This window comes from Nipponia nippon, unplaced genomic scaffold, assembly GCF_047370975.1.
Source record: "Nipponia nippon isolate SJK-2023a ecotype South Korea unplaced genomic scaffold, ASM4737097v1 scaffold_4, whole genome shotgun sequence".
In the NCBI taxonomy this organism is placed as follows: domain Eukaryota; kingdom Metazoa; phylum Chordata; class Aves; order Pelecaniformes; family Threskiornithidae; genus Nipponia; species Nipponia nippon.
In genome coordinates, this window is record NW_028262358.1 from 85,557,602 (window position 1) to 85,578,380 (window position 20,779).

The window sequence follows — 20,779 nt, forward strand, 5'->3', positions numbered from 1 at the left end:
GGCGGGGGCGGGCCGCGCTTCCCTTTGCCTGCGACGTCGCGGGCGGGTGACGGCGGCGGCGAAGCGGAAGCGGGTGCTGAGCTGCGCGGCCGCTCCGCGCCCCACGTGCCGCGCGGCCCCTGCAGCCGGCGGTCGGGCGCGCGGCCCCTTCCCGCCTCCCGCCGCTCTCCTCAGTCGCCGCCCGCGCCCCGGCGGGGGATGGCGGACCTGCGGTTCCGCCTGGCGGAGCCGCTGCAGCTGGTGGCGCGCCGGAACGAGAAGAGCAGCGCGGAGCTGAGCAGGTTCCTGGCGAAGCAGGTGAGCGGGCGGCGCGGGGCTCGGCTCGGCGGCAGCCCCCGGGCGCCCGCCCCTCCTCCCTCCGGGCGGGCCTCGCAGGGTCCGCCAAGGAGGGAAGGGGGGCGCACCGCCCTGCCTCCCCCCCCCCCCCGCCGCCATCTCCTCCCGGCAGCTTTGTCTGCTGCCCGCGCCGCCTGGCGACCCCTCCCGCCCCCTGGTCCTCGGGCGGCGGCGGGGCCCCGCCGGCAGCGACCCTCCGCTCGCTCTCTCTTTTTCTGTGTGTGCGTGGTGCGGTTTCGTCGCCTCCCCGCCCCTTTCAGGGTCGTGCGAGCGGAGCGCCGTGAGGTCGGTCCTCTCCTGTCCCCTGGTACCCCTCCTATTGCGCCTCCTCAGGAGGCATTTTGCCCCGCGGCTAAAATCGTCAGTGTCTTCCAAGTCCCTTAAGGTGACTCCGAAAGCGTGATAGCGAGAGACGGCACGTTGTTGCCGAGCGCTGAGACGGTATCTCGTCCCTTCATGCTACCCTGATGCTGTTTGCACGTCTTCTTTAATTGTTCTAAAACAGCACGTGGGGTAAAAAGTCAGAGGACTGGATTTTCTAGGGTTTGCTTCCTTTTTTTAGTCGCAGCGATGCTGGAAACACGTTCCTATTTTCACTGGTTTTGTGCTTTGGCTGCCTTAACTGTGAAAAGCACACCTGTCTTTTAGGAGAGTTGAGGCCTAGCTCATTTCGGTCTCTGAAATACTTGAAGACGTGTAATAACAGGATATCAACACATCAAATGCTGTATTACTGATACTTTTCATGACAGAGCTTTTGAAGCTCCTAAGTTGTGCACACACTTTGGGGCTCAAAATCCATATTTCTGTTTGAGTGTCAAGGAACTGTCCTAGCTGTTTGAAGATGAAAAGTCTAAATCATCGTATTTTTTTGAGAATGTTGGCTTTCGGTCTGAATTACTGTTAGTTATGATTGGGGAAAGCTTTCATGCCAGTAGTCAAGGTCTGTTGGTAGACAGATGGCTTTTTCTTCTGTCACTACAAATCATAGGATCAAAGTAAAATTGACGTGAATATATATTCCTGTGTTGGAGAGTTGATGCTAATTGGTGGGAAGCAGTGATGAAGAGCTGCTACTCAAGAGAAAGAAACAGCTGAGAAATCGAGATGGGGATGATGCAAATATGTGATGTAGCAGACGGATGGAGCGGTGAACCAGAAGTGAGTCACCGAGATCCGAAACTGGGAAAGAGACTGTGCCCTTTCCCTTCTGGCAACTGTTTAGAGATATGCTTCAGGTTTAAAAGTCTTGCTAGGTGGAAATTATTAAAGAGTGATTATATACAGAGAGTCTGGAACAGCACATTAATGAACAATGACATGTTCTTTTGGAAAGTGAGTTGCTGTTTCCAAGCTTGGAAGCTACAGATCTAGGAGTGTTAGGCTTAGCTTGCCACTGAACAACCACTGGCTCCAGTCATCGTACCTGATTGCCTACCAGCTACTTTGTATGTAATCTAGGAAGCATGCATTCTGGAAATCTAGAGCTCTCTTTGCTCTGCAGCTTCACTATGTCTTTCTGGTGACTTATGTCTTCAGTATTCCATAATGGACTGGAACTTGCCCACAACTGCTAAGTAAGGAACAGTCTTTTGAGATTCATAGTAAGGCACCCTTTATGTGGTGATGGAAGAGCTTGTTCCCTGTGATTCAGTATGTAACAGAAATAGAGCCTTTTCTGTAGAGTATTTGTATACCATTAACTCTGCAAAGGTACAGCAAATTTCTGTGTTCTTAATGAGGAAAATGGGATGAAAAGCTCTCTAAAACAGTCTTTTTTTCTTGCCTTTCTATTTCTTTGGATAATTTAAGCAAACTGTAAGCAGTAGGGCTCCACAAACTGCTGGAATGTGCTTTTGGTTGTGTGTGTTACCAAAGATCGGAATCAGAACGTCTTCCTGCATAGAATTCCAAATGCAGATTTTGTGCAAATGCATGTGTTTTGGCTCCCTGTGATGGTGTAATTTCAGGAGAGAAGTTCATTAACATGAAGGTTAAAATGCTAGTAGGAATGGAACTTTAATGCAAAAATATCCTAATATGTTTCTGTTCTTCGCATCCACCACTGTGCATATATGGAAATATATAAATAAAAAACCTGACCCTTTTGGGTATTTCCTCTATTTAATCTATGGAGCCATCTTAAGTGAACTGGAGATCTCGAGCACGCCAGTCAGGATCTCTCCTGTTCTATTGTGTTGGTGTTTCAGCTTGGTATCCTTCATTTCGCCTTTCATTTTTCTATGTAGGAATAAAAATTGTTTTAATAATAACTCCAAGCTCTTATTTGTAGCCCTTCAGTCTTAACATTTCATGTTGAGGAGTGCCTTTATTCCTTTTTTTTTTTTTTTTTTTTAATAAATGTAGGAAAAAAGAGGTGACCTAGCTGTCCCAAATTCACCCAGCTACTCATTGGCTGTCAGAAAAATTTCCTGACAGCCTGGCAACTAAGGCAGACTGGTATTTTCCTAAAATATGACTTCAGCTTTTTATTTGAAAGATTAATTAGGCTTTACATCGTGTAGCATTATAAATAAGGGAGGGTATGCTGCAGTTTTGCTTCCATCCTGGAGTGTATTCTCATGTCATTCTGCTTCTAGTTTTTGAAGAGCTGTGATTTTGGGGAGACAGTATGTTAATAAATACACTGATACAAAGTCAAAGAGAACATTCTCACTATCCCTGAAGGAGCAGTTTGTCCAACTCTTATCAAATAGGATGAGCTGGAGGAGGTGTAGGAGTTTCTAGCTTGTTCTGCAGGTAGTTGAAGCTATCTTGTTCTCTTTGTGAGACTGCATATCCCCCTACCTTAAAATTTTTTTTATGAAGTATGTGGGTATAAGAAGAGTGCAGGCTCGTGTTTTGCTTTATCTTACTGAACTGGACAGCTGCCAAAAAGAGTGGTCCTATTCTGTTTTATTTTTGCCCCTTCCCAAGGCCAAGCCACACCTTTCCGTTGCTTCTCTTATTCTGAACCTAGGGAGTGTGCTGATGCGGAAAATCAGTTCAACTTTCCTACCTGATGGCAGACTTTGGAAGAAGGATTAATTTGGCCATCTTGCCAAATTGATTGCTGCACAGTCATACAACGGTAGAGCTGTTGTGTGAGGGAACGGAGCCGAGAACGTGTGTGCCTGTGTTGGAGGGGAAGAAGGATTTCCCACGCACGGCCCTTATGCCCTCCCACTCTTCAGAAGTATCCCGCTGTTAAATCTATGTATGGCGTAACGTTCTGTGGAAACACTTGTGAGCCACAGTCAGAAATGTAGCTTTCACGTGGGCCCAGTTGTTCCTTGCTGTGATCCTTTCTCTTAGCAACCTTGGGTTTTGGATTAAGCTGGTTCTTAATGAAGATTTCTGTACCTTGTGAGCACTGAGTAAATGTACTGCGCAGGTTGGGAAGGAGGTGTGCAACGTGCTGCCAGAGGAGCAACTGGGATTGTGTTTGACTCCAGGTCTCGCTCCTAGCTGTGCTTCTGTTTAACGTCCCTTTTATTAATAATACACAATGTGTGTGTATATTCTATATTTGGAGGGACAGTCTTTTGTGATGCTTTCTTCCAGCAGCTGTTTGGAACTGTGGGCCCAGATTTAAACACTAGAATTAAACACTTTCAGATCAGCTGTCCTTTGCTACTGGTTGAGAAAGTTGGGTATTTCACAAAGCCACCTTCAGTTATAAAAAACCCCTCTGACAGTATTCTTCTTTTCCATAAAATTTTTAATTTAGACTCTGAAAGGCTCTGAAATCAAACAGTCTCTTTGTAGAATGAGAATGTTGCCACTGTAATTTTTGAACAGTTTTATGTGTCCTAAGGGTACTACACACAATGATTAAAAAACTGCTTGCTCTCACAAAATTGTTAATGGAATGGATTTGCTGTACAGTAGTTGTGTAACTACAGAATTTTACTGAGTCACATTATTTATTTACTATTTTATTGTTAACTATTCCTTTTATTTGATATTGAAGGCTCTGGTTAATAAATTAAGCACCCTGTTGTGCCTTGTTTGGGTAGCCAAAGATGTAATTCATTTGGAAACTGAAGGTACTTATTTTTTTACAGTGGAGTTTGTCTCCAATTCTTTTGAGCCATGCTGCCTTTGAATAGTTTGTCAATCATTTCGCCACTCAAAATCTGATCCCTTGTAATGAACAGTGTCTTGCTTGCTCTGTGATGAATACAGACCTTCAGCTCCATGTTAAAAATTATTTTTGATGCTGCTCTGATAGAGGAGAGGAAGGTAAACTTATATCATGTTTCATAAAAATAAACACAAAGCATGTAAGAAACTGCTTGCAATTAGTGTGATGGTTTTGATGTTTGTAGTGTATATACTGCAGTTTCCCTGATTTCTTACCTGCTGTTAGGGAATGAATGTCTTTTCGAATTCAGAAGGAGACCCAAGGAACTTGAACAAGTATGCATGTATTCTTAAAGGATGTCGACAGTGATATAACCTTAGGAGGTCACCCTTTCAAAGGCAAAGTGTAGGACCTCTGCAGTCTATTTATCTTGTAACAATGAAACCATCCCATCTGCAGGCCCAGGAACAGGTTTTACCTGAGTACCAAAAGTCTAGGAGAAGCAGAAATTGGCTGCACATGTTGCTAAAACAAAAGACCACCTGAATCACAGAATGTTTCTGTAAGAGTTTAGTAAGTGCGTGTTTTGTTTGGAAGGCTGCCTTGCCTAGCTGTATTTATGACTGTTTGCCAAGGAAGATAAAATCATCCTGATAGGATAAGGGTTCGCTCAGCAAGGGAGGGGAGAGTGGAGCATCAAAGTTACGAGCAATACCGCTATAGTGCAAATTCATAATCCTGATTTTTCACAAATCAAAATTGCTTATACTGCATTACATGCTAAACATCATGAAAGCAGAGAGGTGCTTGGATAGTAACATGAGCTAAAAGACCAGAGAAATTTAAGCATAAGGCACAAGAAATGGGTTGTTCTTCAGTAACAAAGTTAGGAAGGTTGGGGGGGGGGAAGTGTGGGGGGGGTTTTGTGTGGGTTTTTTTTTTTCTTTTTTTCCTAGCAGATGTGAATGTTTTTCCATCTATTCTAAGGCCTAATATTTTGTTTTGCACTGAAGGACCATTTTTATATAAAAGTAAGCAAAAAAAATATCGCAACTTCAAAACTGCAGATACATGCTGCTTCTTGTCAAGAGCATTGCTCACTATAATTGCTATCAGAAATATGGAAATAAGGCTGTGATCATGACTGATTGAATGCTTCTTTTTGGAAAAGAGATAATGAACATGATGCAACTCAAACTCTTTTTAAGAAGTTGAATTCTTAAATGTTTTGTGGCTTTCCTGAGACCGAGCTGTTGAGATCGGTGGGAATTCTATTAACAAAGATTTATTACTTCTTACAGGATTATCCCAATTTTTTCTTTAAAAAAATATTTAAAGTTATTTGCTTTATCTTTTAGCTGTAAAATATAGTTGAGGATTTTGAGACTTTTTTGTAATTCCTATTTAGTGTGTCATTCTGCATGTCACTCATTCTGTTTCCCAGTTTTTTAAATATGGAGAGCTGTGTCAAGTAAGTAATTCCATTGAGAATTTTGGACTTCCTTCTGTTTTTTGAAAGATTTGTTCCTGTAAAATTCACTGTGAATCCTGCATGAATAGTTCTGAAGTTAAAAGTCCAAATCGTTTCCCATTTAACCTGTTCTTACTTTCCATTCCTCTAGATTTGGACTCAGCAGGATCGGCAATGCATCCTCGATACTTTAGCACAGTTATTACTGGATAAAGAATGTACTCTATTGATTGGCCGTCAAGTTCGGCCGATCTTGTTGGATTTGTTGGAAAGAAATGCAGAAGCCATTAAAGCTGGTGGCCAAATCAACCATGATCGGCATGAAAGGCTGTGTGTAGCAATGAGCAAGCTGGTTGCTGACCACCCTGATGTTTTGCCGTGAGTAATGTAATGTCTCTTTGTGCAACATTTGAACTTAGGGAGTATACACTTGTCAGTGTTCACTGGTGATGAGAGGTGGTGTTACAATTTGGATTGTCTCCCACAATAAAAAAATGTGTTTTGAATTAAAAGAATGATTTAGAAAACATGAGTCTTAAGCACAGCTTATTTAAATTAAATTGTGTTGCAAGATCTAACATGATTTTCATCTTGGTGATCAAAAGAAAAGCAAAAGAGCTGGCATGAAAATTGCTCACCACCAAAATCTCTGCGTTTAAGATTAGACCTGTAGGCCAGTAGAACACAAAGTTACGTAAGTAGGAATCAGTATTACTTTTTCAGTAAATGAGCTATCAAAGAGATTTCACCAAAGGCAGTACTGTTTCTCCTTGATAATTAAGTAATGGTTTCTAATAAGGTAAAGTATTTGTTGTCAGCTGATTATTGAAGTGGTTGTCTTTCCCAAGTGTGGACAAAGTTAAATATAGGCCTTAGTTCTCAGTATACTGTCAATTACTGCCTCAGGACCTCTGTCCTGACGTTTTTATTAGTGGCTATTTTCCTTTCCTCTGGCTTAGATGTCTCTGTTCCATCTCTGTCCCTCTCTCTCTCTTTCTTCTAAAGATTTGCTTTAAGATATTTTAAGAATACATCACCAGTTTTCCAGAGGCTTTTCCTGGAGAGCTCAGATGCAAACACAGTCCGATATGGGCGCAGACGAATGAAGTTGCGGGACCTCATGGAGGCAGCCTATAGATTTTTACAAAAGGAGCAATCAGTTTTCCGGGAATTATGGGACTGGAGTGTGTGTATTCCACTCCTAAGGAGTCACGACACTTTAGTCCGTTGGTAAGTTAAACCCCCTAGATCTTCTTCATTGACAAGATATATTTGTGTCTTGAATTGTATTTAACAATGTTGACATGCAAGTAGAAAAGAATCTTCAAATAATGCTGGAAAAATCTGTACCGATGGTGTCTCTACCTGTGCTTCTTACCTGATCTTTTGAAAGCTGTAGTCATCTATCAGGGTGAAACTTAGGCTAGCTCTTAGTCGTGCGTAACACTATGGTCTGGAGAATCTTTTCAAGTGCATTCTAGCATGTTATCCTAGAAAAAAGTAGAGATGGATCTCCTCTCACTCCAACTTACATTACAATGATGTATTATACTATTCTGCGTTGAAATGCTATTAACGAGTTGTTATTTTTCTGTTGGTTGTATGTGGACATGTTGGTCACTGTAAAGCTTGGCTTATTTAAGCTATCCTTCCTAATTGGCCTTGTTGCAGACTTCGCATGTGGTTTTGGTCAGATATTTTATGTTAGGTGTCTGCCTGCAGGGCTTCAACCTAGTCACATGATCTACCTTATTTATGTGAGTAGTAGTATTGATAGTGCCTTTTGCTTATTTAAGAAAAGGCCTTTAATAGTCTTCATTTTTTTTTAAACATAAATTCAGAATTATGTTAGTAACACAATTTTAAAATAAGGTGTATAATTTAGGAAGGGCAAGAACAAGAGTGTTGTCAAATCTATCGGTCATTTATGAAGCTCTTCCGGATGACGTACACTTCGATAGTCTTAGAAAAAGAAATAGAATTTCTAGTTCATTGACTGGAATTGGTTTACCTGGTGTTCAGCTAATGAGCTGACTTTTTAAATTTTATCCTGAACCAATCTTCTTCTGGCAACTCTTTTTTTTTTTCTCCCCCGCCAAGCTCATTGAAAGCTTTGTTCTTGGAAGGTAAAACCAGTGGTATAATAAATGAAAAGTGTTTTATGATTTGTATTAAATGTTCTTTTGTTGGAAGGTAGCTTTACGTAGTAATGAATTCAAGATTTGGGAGCTGTTAGGCTTCTTTTGGCACTGAGTCTTGAGTTCATTGTGTTAGGGTTATTTTAGAAATAGCATGAAATAGAAAGCAATTTTGAAAGGCAAATGGTAGGAGGAGAAGAAAAAATCAGGCAAAGAAAACCTGATTTTCATTGCTGCATATGTTGACCTTCATTTATTTGGGAAAGTGTTCTCCTTTGCTGTATTTCTGTTGATCATTCAGTCTTTCAGAGAAAGGTTAGCTAGTTGGTGTATAAAGGATAAAAGTATGCCATGATAGAATAGCTTTTCTCAGTTCTGAGCTATTTCTCTAGTCTTAAAGAATATTAAGCATAGCACTAAAATAATTTCTGTCAAGAAAGTTTTCTGCATGTTTTTCCAAACTTGGTATTTTGGTTTGCAGTTGACAGTTGTCAAACTAAATTTCTTAAAACTATGTTTTGACATGTTTTGTTCCAAATATAATTTTTAGGTATACTTCAAACTGTCTTGCTCTGGTTACGTGCATGAATGATGAGCATAAGTTATCTTTCCTGAAGAAGATATTCAATCCTGAGGAGATGATACATTTCAGACTAAAGTAAGAACTTTCAAAATCTTCAACACTATCTGTTTCTGTTGATGGCTTTCAGTTGAATTAATAAACATGGATTTCACAGGCTACTAGAAGAATCTCAGCTGCAGAATGTGGAACGAGCCCTTGTTTTGGCCAATCCGGACTCCTCGTTTTGGCAAGAGGAGAAAGAACTGCAATATACACAAGGACATATTGTATCGAGCGACCTCTCTGCGAATGTAGTAGCTGTATGTGGTATTGTGCTGCCTAGACTACAGCTTGTTTCTGAAGAGCAGGTGTGTAACCCAGGGTTAAGTCTGTACACTTTTGTGGGTTTTTTGTGTGTTTTGGGGGTTTGTTTTTTGTTTTTTTGTAAGAATGACTAAATGCGGTGAACTGACTATTTTCTGCTTAAATGGTATTGAGATACTACAAGTAATAACTGTATCTTTAGCTTTCTTCATGTGTGCTGTAAGCTAGCATTGCATAATATAGACACTGCAAAGAAGCTCTGCAGTGGAATGAAGCAACGAAAGGCATAATAGTGCTGTTCATTTTGGCTTCGTGTAGTGGTTCTTATGAACATACTACAAAAGAATACTCAGCCTTACGTAGTATCTTCAGCCCAAGTTAGGGTGATATTCCATAGCTGCATAAAGCCAGGATCTGGCACAGTTGCTTTTGCCTGTGTGAAGTAGGTTTTTGTGCTATAAAGACATCTTATTAACAGCCTTTCTCCAAACATATTCTTGGTTCTTCTCTTAAAAAAAAAAAAAGGCTGCTACTTACTTTTCTAGAAGGCAAAAAAAAAAGGGGGGGAGAGGAAGTGAGCAAGAACTTACTTTCTCCATTTGAGTGAAGTATAATGCAGAATGTAGTGCCTTATAGCTTTAGGAAGTCCATCAAAGGCATAAACATTTTTGAGCAAACAGTATTTAACCTTTTTTCTCTTGAGATGCCGTTCATCTTGAACTGTTCAGGTTCTTTGTAGCTGCAGCCAGTATTCTTGACTGTGTTTCTCATTTAGGCACAGTTTTAGCTCTTAGCTGAGTATTTCTATTTAATTTTGCGACACTGATCTACAAAGGAAGGACAAAGAAATGAACGAAGACTACGAATGTGCAGAATTTCTTGAGTAGCAGAAGCAAGGAAAGAGGGAATTCCTCCCTAAGTCTCCCCCCTGCCCCAACTTGTGTAGTTGAATTTGCTGTATTCTGGCTTTTTTTTTTTTTTAATAGGATTGAGGGTGTGGTTTGAAATTCATTGAAGCAGGGGAAACTGTAGAGCTGTTTAAGGACATTCTTATTCCCATGCCAGTGTCATTTCTGCTGCAGCTGTGCTGAAGCTAGGCCATGCTGTAAACTGGATTGCTGAAAGGATAATCGTTGTCTGTAGGGGAGGAGAGAACTTCCCAAAAAGGCATGCTTTTATTTTTTTAATAGCTACAAGTAGTTCCAGTTATGCTGGGGAGGTCTGATGAAGAGGTAGGAGCAAACTGTGAGGGAAAGCAGGTACTCTTATAAACTAGCATTGTTACCAGAGAAGTACATGACACTATATCTGAAAAGAAGATCAAACTTAAATACAAGACACTTGTTTTGGTGCCGTACGTACTCTGATTTCTTTTCTCTCTGCCTTTTGGCAGGAAGGCACTAATTTTTGTGCCATATGCTGATATATAAGTGACTGTAGGAGAGTCAAAATATTTGGAGAGTATCTGTAGCATTGATTAATTACCACTCAATAAACTACATTCATTGCATTTTGAATAAAACAAAAATGTTACTGAATTTACCTTTTTTTCATGCACTGAGTTTAATGATCTTATACTTTGGCCTGTGCAGAAGAAGTAAATGCAACAGTTAATATTCATACTTGCATCATCTGAATCTAACTGCTATTTGATTTGTCCTGTGATTTGGATTCATTTTGATGACTTAATTTCACTTATATTGCAAATTGTATTTGATTGACATGTGTTATGATTGAATAGTTACTATGCCTGTACTGACAACGTAGTGTGAACTCCCTCTGGGAACAAATTGTACATATACTTTATTAAATGTTTCACCTATAATAGGTTTTTGATGAAATCTATTTTAATATCTGTCATTAAATACAGCTTTAGAATCCTTTATTTTATTTGATATGTGTTGGCAGATCTGGAGGCCAAAATTTTCCAGTTGTCAGACTCACTTTCCTAATTGTTCTGTGTTGTACAACCTGTAAAAAAAAAAGTAACAATTACAGTGTAGTAACTCAAATTTTATGTTTGAACAGGAAAATAACACCGGCTGTTTTGTTTTGGTTGAATCTGCCTTCACAAATCTTCAAAACCTTGCTATTGCTGTAGCATATCAGAGTCCTGTTTTATTAGAAGGACCAATAGGATGTGGCAAAACTTCTTTAATTGAATATTTAGCAGCTGTTACAGGAAGAACAAAGCCTCCTCATATTTTGAAAGTCCAGCTTGGGGATCAAACCGATAGTAAGGTAATCAATGAAGTTGTTTTATGGTTGGATGATCAGACATAATTTTTATTTAGAGCGTGGACTTAACTTTCTAATAAGATAATGTTTAACTTTTTACCCAAAGACGCCAGAACCCCCAACTCTAGTATTGGTCTTACTATCAATGAGAATAAATAAATGTGAAGAAAAATCACAGTTAAGCTTCAGTAGGTTTTAAATTCTGTGTGTAATTGTGCTCTGTTTCATTCAAATTATGTTTTATCAGGGTTTTTTTATGTGGAAGAGCCCTATTGATTTTTTTTTAGTTAAAAAATTTTATTTGTATTGGAAAAAAAATTATTCTAGAATGACTCAAGCTGGTGCTGAAGGCTATATGGACACTTTTATTTCAGTGTAAGTGAGCTAATGTCAGTTTATTCTGATTCTAGTTTTTTGTGGTAAAGGTGAGATAAAGTAAGATCCTGTGATGCTGAGGATGCTTGCACTTACATAATAGCGATCGAGCTCTACCTGTAGAGATAAAACCAGAGGTGAAGATATTTTCACATTCTTCTGGTTTTGCATATATAACTTTTGAGCTTGAATTGATTTATGTTGTTTGGCTCAATTTATATTTAGTTTTCCAGGGTGGTTAGTGTCTACCAGAAGTGCTATCTGAAGGTTTTTATTAGCATGCATAAGCACCTTCTTTACTTGCATAGAACAGCCAATTTCACTGTCTCACAACTATTTTCCACAAGAATATCTTTTCATATACATGAGTAAGACCACTGTATTAAGAAAAAGTGATAAAGTTCAAGGTACAAAATACGTACTAGTAAAACCATAAACTTATTTATTTAAGGAATGCTTAAACATGGAAGTTACAGTGTTACAGAGAAGCAACACTTGACTGGTTTTGTATCTTTGAATAACTTGCTTTAGAATTCCTCTTACTAGGTTAGTCGCAGACTTTTCAAAATTGTAAAATACAGTTCAGTGCAACCCTAGATAGTTTTGTATGTTATACTGTTGATTATTTATTAATTATGGTGGCACAGCTCTGTAAATTCACTTCTGATTACCTGGTTCATTTTAATTACTATGTTTCAGTTAGATTGTCATCGATGTGGAGGGGTGAAACCTTTTTTTTTTTAATTAAAAAAAAAAAAAGTGTAATGCTGGGCACAGGTTACCAGATGGATTATTTAGTAATGTGGAGCCTAAGTGAGTATTACTTATAGACCAGCTTTGGTAATTTTTGTAAGTTTTTACTCTGAGTTTTTAAGGGATGTAATGACCAGGTCTCTAATTTGCTGATTGTTTCCGTCATAGACGCTGCTTGGTATGTATCGTTGTACAGATGTACCAGGGGAGTTTGTATGGCAACCTGGAACCTTGACACAAGCTGTTACCAAAGGTCATTGGATACTTCTGGAGGATATTGATTATGCTCCTCTGGATGTGGTATGTAGGTTCATGTTCGCTGTAAGGTACTGGTCTTAAGGCCCATGCTAGCAGTTTTTGGAGTCTAATCACCGTGAGTTCTGCAGCAGCATGCTGAACCTACTGCCCCTTTAAAAGGGGTTAGCAAGAATTAACCTGTCTGTGTTCGTTCACATATTAGTGCACCGCATTAGTTTTTGTCATTGTTTTAGAGTAGTCATGACTGCCACTGGTGCCAAATTTCACTCTGAAGATTTGAATTGGCACTGATAATGAGCTATGTGTCTTTTAAATCATGTTTTAATATTTGAAAACAAATGTGGCTCCAAACATCACAGAATATCGTCACTGTATTAGAGTGGTGCTGTTAATAAGATTTTTTTTTTTTTTAGTGTTTTGTTGTGTGGGGTTTTTTTGTTTCTATTTTTTTTTCTTACACATTTCTTACCTCTAGTTTGGATATTAAAAATGTGTTGTTACACTAAGCAGTGTAGGTTTTAACAGATTTCCTGTTTTCAGCTCCAGAACGACTAGACTGTCATCCTTCCCTTTTGAAGTAACGGCTGCTGAAAGCATATCTTCTGCAAGAATGATGTCATAGAGATGTTTTGCTATATAGGCCTGCTGGGCATTCTGCAGATAGTTGTTTTCTTTCATATCTGTTCTTTAAAGCATCCTTTGTATGACTAAATAACCTGACAGCTCATTTATTGGGTTCTAGGCTTCTGAAATATAGGGAATTTATAAGAGAGCCAAGAAATACTGCTTGTATATACTAGACAGTTTTTCACTGCTAGTGGGTCATGCGCTTATTTGCTTCTGTGGACTCAGCTCATCGCACTCATCAGAAGCATGCCCTGAGTAGTATCCTGCATTCATCTCTCCCTTTCTTCAGGTCCTCCCTGCGGGCATCCCATCTTCTTTCTCCATATCAAAGTCCCCATGCTTGCCTCCCTCTGTGCTGAGGGATCATTGTGGTTCTACCTCCCTTTTTTCCTTCCACCATTGTTACTGTACTTCTGCATGGAAGGATAGATTCTTTAAATAGACCCCAAATTCTCCTGGGGGTAGCAGGGTATGCACTGAAAAATGTTGATGTTTGAGAATAACATCTTTGAGATGCAGGTCATCTTTGTTCAGGCAGATAAAGAAAATAAGGCTTCTGATGCAAAAGTGTCTAATGATTCATTTGACAATTCAAAATAAATAGACTTGCAGGGTAAAGACTGTAATTTTCAGTCTCTTATTGTTAAATCTGGATACAGGAGAAAGAAGATAGGGAAACATTATACCTGTGACTTCCACTGCTGATGAAAATTACTGGGGACTCTGCAATTCCCGTCAGTGTCACTTGGAAGTGTAATCTGCAGGAACAGCTGTTGCTGACAATGTAATGGTTCTCAGAAGTGCTCTAGCATCTGAAGTGTGAAATGAGTGTGGATAGGTGTGCTGTCTGTTACAGTTTCACAAAAAAAATTTGTTTTATAAATTTTCTTCTCTTTTCCAGATCTCTGTGCTGATTCCTCTTTTGGAAAAAAGAGAGTTGCTAATTCCTGGTCGTGGTGACTGTTTAAAAGTAGCATCGGGATTCCAGTTTTTTGCAACCAGGAGGTAGGCTTATGTTGTGATTTAACCCCAGCCAGCAACTAAGCACCACACAGCTGCTTGCTCACTCCTCCCCTCCCCTGGTGGGAAGAGGGAGAGAATTGGAAGGGTAAAAGTGAGAACATTTGTGGGTTGAGATAAGAACAGTTTAATAATTGAAGTAAAATAAAATAGAGTAGTAGTAGTAGTAATAACATAATAATCATACAATAATTATATGCAAAGCAAGTGATACGCTATACAATTGCTCACCACCTGCTGACCGATGCCCAGCACGTCCGCGAGCAACGATCGCTGCCCCCCGGCCAACTCCCCCAGCTTTATATACTGAGCATGATGCCATACGGTATGGCATAGCCGTTTGGCCAGTCTGGGTCAGCTGTCCTGGCTGTGCCCCCTCCCAGCTTCTTGTGCACTGGGCAGAGCATGGGAAGCTGAACAGTCCTTGACTGGTGTGAGCACTACTTAGCAGCAACTAAAACATCAGTGTGTTATCAACATTATTCTCATCCGAAATCCAAAACACAGCACTGTACCAGCTATTAAGAAGAAAATTAACTCTATCCCAGCTGAAACCAGGACAGCTTATAAAGTTAAATGACGTTAAGAGCGTAGATATCCTGTTTTTAAGTCAAAGACAGTAAGTGCAAGTTACTTGGTCAGGAGTATTTTAGCAATTTCCAATTAACAAGCAATAGAAGCCATAGAAGTTGTGAAAGGAATTTTTTCACTTTAGAGCAGCCTTATATTAGTAGTGGGTGAATGCAGTCTTTGTACAGAAAAGTCACTTCAATGAGGCTAAAGGAATGAAGATTGCTGGGGCGGAACCCTACAAAACCAACCCCCCATCAAAACAAAATGCCACTCTCAGCAGTTACCGTGTGAAAAAGTTTTATGACTGATATCCACAAGGTGTCTTGACTTGCTAGTTTTAGCAGCACCTGTGTAAAATATTTCTTAATTTTGTTGATATTGGGGTAGTTGGTAGTCTGACTGCTGAATGTGTTTAGTTTTCTGGGTTTTGTGATTTAACCTTCCACCTTTGTGATTTAACATTCCACCTTCTCCTTGAGCAGTTGTACACGTGTTCCCTGGAATATATTTTTTAAGAGTTTCATTAATAATTTTAACTAAATCCTGCATCTATAATAAGATAAAGTTATTTGGGAATCAAGAAAAAAAAGAAATAGAAGGAAAAAAAAAAATTAAAAAAAATCTGATTTGTGAAAGTCTTGTGTCAATATAGAGGTTTGTAATGCTTTCTAACCAGAAGAAGATTTAGGGTGCTCTCCCTCATGGTTCACTGTAGTAATGGCTCATGCATCAGATGTCAAAATGTGTACATGTATATTAAGACATAATATTGTATCAAGATTAAAGGTTAGGATATCTAGAAGGGGAATGGCTACGTGGTTTGAAAATGTTTTGTAGTTTCTTCAAAGCCTTTAACAAATTTTCCTGCTTTTGTCGTCTTTCCATAGTTTTTGATTTATCTGACCTATTTTTTCTGGAATTGAGTCTTTTGGATTCAACTCTCTTTTGGTTGCCTCATCTCCCAAGATTTTCTTCTTTGGTATACTTGGTCAACAGTTTGTATAGCAGCAAATTATAGTTTCCATTGGGCTAGTTAGAGCAGATTCAGTAAGTCTGTTACAGTTTGCAGTTATGGAATACTATTTTAAAAAAAAAAACACAAAAAAACCCCCAAAAAACAAACAAAAAAAACACAAAAGAAAAGGGAAACCACAAAACCAATATCTAATTCTTTGCATGTGCAAGGCTACTTCCACAGTGAGTGTGTAGTTATATGTGCAGTAAAAAAAAAAAAAATGTACGGAACAAAATATATGATGGAAAGGGCTGTGAACCTGAAGAATGAGGAAAAATAATCAGAAAAGACTGTGGAGGGGACAGGGACTGCAGATGCTTTTCCTGCATCTCTGGAATAGAGCACAGATCCTTTAGGATCTGTGGAAGATATTTCCCAGGCCACTTCTGTCAGGCTCCTCTCTTTACAAAGGATTCTGTATGTTGCTTCTGATAGACGTAACTTATTGTCAGTCGTCTTTCTGCAAGCATCTCTAAGGAGATTTTGCACTACAGAGGAATAAACACTGTGATAAAAGATCAGGTAATTTGGAAAGAAGAGATAGGCAGGATAAGGTATGTGACAGTACAGAGGCAAACAGCAGGTGATCTAGGCATGCACGTTATGCTGTAGCAACAGTATGTAATGTGTTCTTTGATGCACAGGAATGCACTGAAAATGCTGAATTCTTCAGAAAGACACAACATTGTTTCTTCATGTTGTTTTGATTTAGGATATTCAGTTGTGGTGGAGGTTGGTATAGACAGCAAAGCAGCCACGCTGCTCTTTTGGACAAATATTGGACCAAAATACATCTGGATAACATGAGCAAAGGAGAACTTAAGGAGGTATGGTGTGTGTTGCTCTATTGTGGCATGTGAATAATTGTTTCAATTAAGGATAATAAATGATTTTCAGTAACAAATTTGATCCTTATTTTTATGTCCAAGTTCCACAATACACCCTTATCGCTTCAGATCTATGCTGCCACTTTTGAAGTGAATGGACAGTTTGTCAGGAAAATTTGAAGTGAATTGGACACAGATTCCTGGAACTTGGCTGTTCTGCAAACACAGTTCTGCTTTGAGTGGGTCTAAGAATCAAATTACTTTGCCATTTTGTAGCCCACAGATTTAAAAACAGAGAGAAAAAGGAGAGGAAAAAAAAAAATAAAATTGACCTTACTGTAATCCTGCGTTCTAAGGTTTGAGATGAAAAGTAGTTGGTCAGTTATCAATTACAAATGACTGTTTCTATTGACATCTTTTGTTAGCATCTCTAGGGAATGTTTGCTTCGTGTAGTCCTTCAAAAAATTAAAGGAGCTCAGGACTTAAATGAGAATAGAATTCTCTGGAGAGTCTCCTTGTGACACAGAGCTCAGAATAGGATCTGGTTTTAAAAGAGCCTTGCCTAAGGGAAAAGGGGGTGAATAGTCTCTAGCGGAAGAGTTGAGGAGAAAGTTCTGAATTTTCTATAATGACAAAGATAGTTTTTCAGTAGGATTCATACATTCCTTGGAACTCATTCAGCAGCCAGCACAGTTATGGGTGACTCTAAATACCTGTGTTTTTTCCATTTTGTCATTTGTCAGCTAGTTGTTAGGAATGGGGCAAGAACAGCACTTATTTCGTACTTGTAGATTTTGTTGGAGGGGAAGCAAGTAGATGCATGGGGAGGCACCTGCAGACAGTTTGCTGGAGATACACACGCTTGTGTGCTGTAGTTACTTCTACTACAAATAGATCCACGTGGGCAGGAATTCTAGGAAGCACACAGCTGCAGTATTAAAAAAGGCCATCTGGCTGAACTGATGTCAAAGATGACCTCCAGAAAGGACCAATATTCAAGTAAAGCTTGGCTGTCAAAACCTTAAGAAAAAAGGAAGCTTCAGTGCTAAATGTGTCACTTACCACTAGGTTCTTTCTGTTCTTTTTTGTAACTTTGTAGCTCAAGTCACAAAAATATATAAATCAAACACTGTGTAAGATTCTCTAGTAGTAGAAGAAAAGACAGTGGTAGAAAACACCCACTTGCTTGTCTTGAAAATAGACTCATGTTCTGGTTAATCTTAAAAGTCAGTTTGGCATGGTAGGACCAGTGTTCCTGGCCTGTATCTGTGAAAAGCTTATTTTGGGAAGCAATAATCTTGGTTGGCAAGCTTTAGTGGAGAGAACTGAGCTGAAAGGAAATTACATAAGAAAAATTAGCCCCTTAATGTGGCTTTGTCAGCACAGTGAATAGACAACTTGAATGCTCAAAAAAAATTCAGTCATAAAAAGGACAGGAGATAAGAACTTTTGTTATCCATTGTAAAGTTGTATGATCATGACTTGAGTTTAGATAGGGTTGAGTGTACCTTTTGTTCTTCCTGTTGGCATTTGTGCAAATGTATTAAATGAATTGGAGTAGAGTTGAGTTGGCAAAATTCACTTTTGGCATCCAAGTCGATATCATACAAGTCACAATGATTTTTATTTTCTTCAGATGAGAGATTCCAAGAGACGGGTTTTGTGTAGCTTGCTAGCTTGAGTATCTATTGAAGTGTATCCTGTTAAAATTTGGGGAGACTGGTGGTTTCCTTCCAATGTTAAAGATTTTTTTTGTTTTTTTTCTTTTTTTCAGGTTCTTCAAAGGAGATACCCCAACCTTGCTCTTGTAACTGATCACTTGCTAGACATTTACATTCACCTTACGGGAGACAAGTATGAGGCATCAGAAAACAGTGCTTCTGGCTCCAGGCACGTACCAGAAGATTCATCAGAATTAAGATCAGAAAATAAGAAACAAAATCTGGAAGGACGAGAACTATCTCTAAGGTTGTCTTTTCTTATATGTTTATCAGAAGGAAATTTAGTCAGCTAGCTGCAGAAATAAAGGGTTTATTTTTGTTATTTTTCTTATTTTTTTAAAAATAGTGATAAAAGTTTGAATAATTAAACTGGAATTACATAAAAATTGAAAAAATCCATTTTTCATTTAAAAATAATGATTAATGTATCTTTTTAAAAAATCTGTCTGAATTATTTAGGACATCTGATTTGCTATACTTTTTTTATGAAAAAATACAGGTTTTGTCATATGTGGTGCTGAGTTGGTATCAAGCCATATGGATTACTTCTCAACTCAGCTTAACACAGAATATCATTTCTAGTTAAGAACTGTTGACTGAAATGTCCTGTATAACTTTGTCACAATAGCTAGTAGATAATATGTGCAGCAATTGTATATATTTGCTTATCTAGATAATTTCGTATTAAACACAACATTCTAACTTACAGATGACTGAAAATAACCAGGTCTGTAGTGTACTATTAATTTCAGAATTTTTATGATGAAATGCAACTTGACATTCAATTATTTATTCCTGTCATACCAAATGCCAATTCTACTCGTGGAATTTCTGTAACCAGTAGTACTTTGTGAATTAGTCAGTAAATACTAGGTGTGGGTAGTACCTAATATTTTTGTGAAGCATAAGAATACCACTAATATTAAAACAGCAGTTGTTTTTCTAGAATTAAATGTTTCCTTTTCTTGTCTTCTGGAAGATTTTGTTGTTGATATGGAATCAGTATCTTGAAAAAAATAGGGTTTTATACCTTTCTGGATGAAAGGCTTGCTGCTTTTCATTTTTTCAATTTCATATCTACTTTATGGTTTGATGGAGTGTGTATTACTATTTCTAAGCAATATACCTGAAAGCAACGCTGTTGGTCTTTATGTGCTCAGCTACTCTTTAGAATTAGCATCCTATTTATGTGTCTTCCCGTGGACAACTTATACAACTAAATGTGCAGTTGCCAGAAGATGACATAATGACCTAAGCTGAATGTGAAAGAAGGTGCTGTGCATTTTGGCTTGATTGTACCAAATCTTTTTGTTTTTCTTTTTAGAGACTTACTGAATTGGTGCAGCAGGATTGCTTACAACTTTGACAGTAATTCTTCAACCACAGCAGTGAATATTTTTCAGGAGGTGCGGTAAGACTTGATCCAGAAATTGCTTACCCAGATTCTAGCATTGTCTCACAAATCTTAAAATAATCTATTTGGGAATGTGAGATGAGGATTTACATTTAGTTTTATCTGAAGCCACTGGACTGTAGTTGGAATGTTTGTGATCTGTCTGTCAGAGACTTTCCTTACTAGTAGGAAAATTGCAGTAATGTGCTGAAAGCCAATCCAGACTTACTACTTCATACAAACAGCATGCTGCAACATAATTTTAACTGATATGACGGAGAGTAAAAGTTTTAAGATTTTTTTTTTCTTGTAATATGAGGCTTCTTTCCTACTTTCCTATGCATCAATTTACATTCCAGGTTTGGAATTTTTCAGGTGTGCATCAGTCAGAAGTAATTTTAAGATGTGAAATCTTACAATGCTTCCTTCTCCATTTTGGTCCATTCATCTAAAAATAGCTTCTGTGACCGGGCATTGAAAAGCTTTTACTTTCAGTAGAAACCCACTACACTACTGAATTTAGAAGTTCTTATTACATCCTTTTGAACTCCATTGCTTGACACGATCTGTGGACAGTGAAATAATTTCATTTACCATGGCTGGATTGGATTCAGGCTCATGTAGATTAAAATGGTGCCTGTCAAATCATATCATACAAAATTTGTATTGAAGAAGTTGGTTTGTTTTCCCCTTGACAGGCATTGGACTGTTTCACAGCTATGCTGTCCAACCAAGGGAGCAGACAGAAAATGGCAAAAGTTATTGGAAGTAAACTAAACATTTCCAAGAAAAAGGTATGTTGAGCTATAATTAACATGATGCTTTTTGGTAATAGTCTATAACTTGCAATTTTTCTAGTGATTAAATGTGTTCTGCTACTTTTCTGCTACTTTTCTTAAAAATTATACCCATCTCCGAACACTTTTTTTTTTGCTCTCTGTACTGTCCCGAGATCCACATTTTTCTCCTGTTTTATTTTTAGCTGCGTTTTTTTTTCCTCTGAAAGTTCCAGTGAACTTATTTCAGAGCAGATTGCAAATGGCTTCATCATGCAAAAGAA

At 38.6% G+C, this 20,779-nt stretch overlaps 1 protein-coding gene across 2 annotated transcripts in view; it reads left to right on the forward strand.

The window, feature by feature from the left end:
* Positions 1 to 19: 19 nt before the first annotated feature.
* Positions 20 to 20,779, forward strand: part of MDN1 (midasin AAA ATPase 1) — a 107,517-nt gene continuing 86,757 nt past the window's right edge. For both annotated transcript variants that reach the window (XM_087774267.1, XM_087774268.1), the window contains exons 1-12: positions 20 to 297; positions 6,046 to 6,272; positions 6,900 to 7,124; positions 8,583 to 8,690; positions 8,770 to 8,962; positions 10,947 to 11,159; positions 12,453 to 12,584; positions 14,071 to 14,174; positions 16,490 to 16,604; positions 18,380 to 18,573; positions 19,651 to 19,732; positions 20,418 to 20,513. In XM_087774267.1, coding sequence (XP_087630393.1) covers positions 199 to 297; positions 6,046 to 6,272; positions 6,900 to 7,124; positions 8,583 to 8,690; positions 8,770 to 8,962; positions 10,947 to 11,159; positions 12,453 to 12,584; positions 14,071 to 14,174; positions 16,490 to 16,604; positions 18,380 to 18,573; positions 19,651 to 19,732; positions 20,418 to 20,513 — 1,788 coding nt within the window. In that variant the 5' untranslated portion in view covers positions 20 to 198. The remainder of the gene's footprint in view (positions 298 to 6,045; positions 6,273 to 6,899; positions 7,125 to 8,582; positions 8,691 to 8,769; positions 8,963 to 10,946; positions 11,160 to 12,452; positions 12,585 to 14,070; positions 14,175 to 16,489; positions 16,605 to 18,379; positions 18,574 to 19,650; positions 19,733 to 20,417; positions 20,514 to 20,779) is intronic.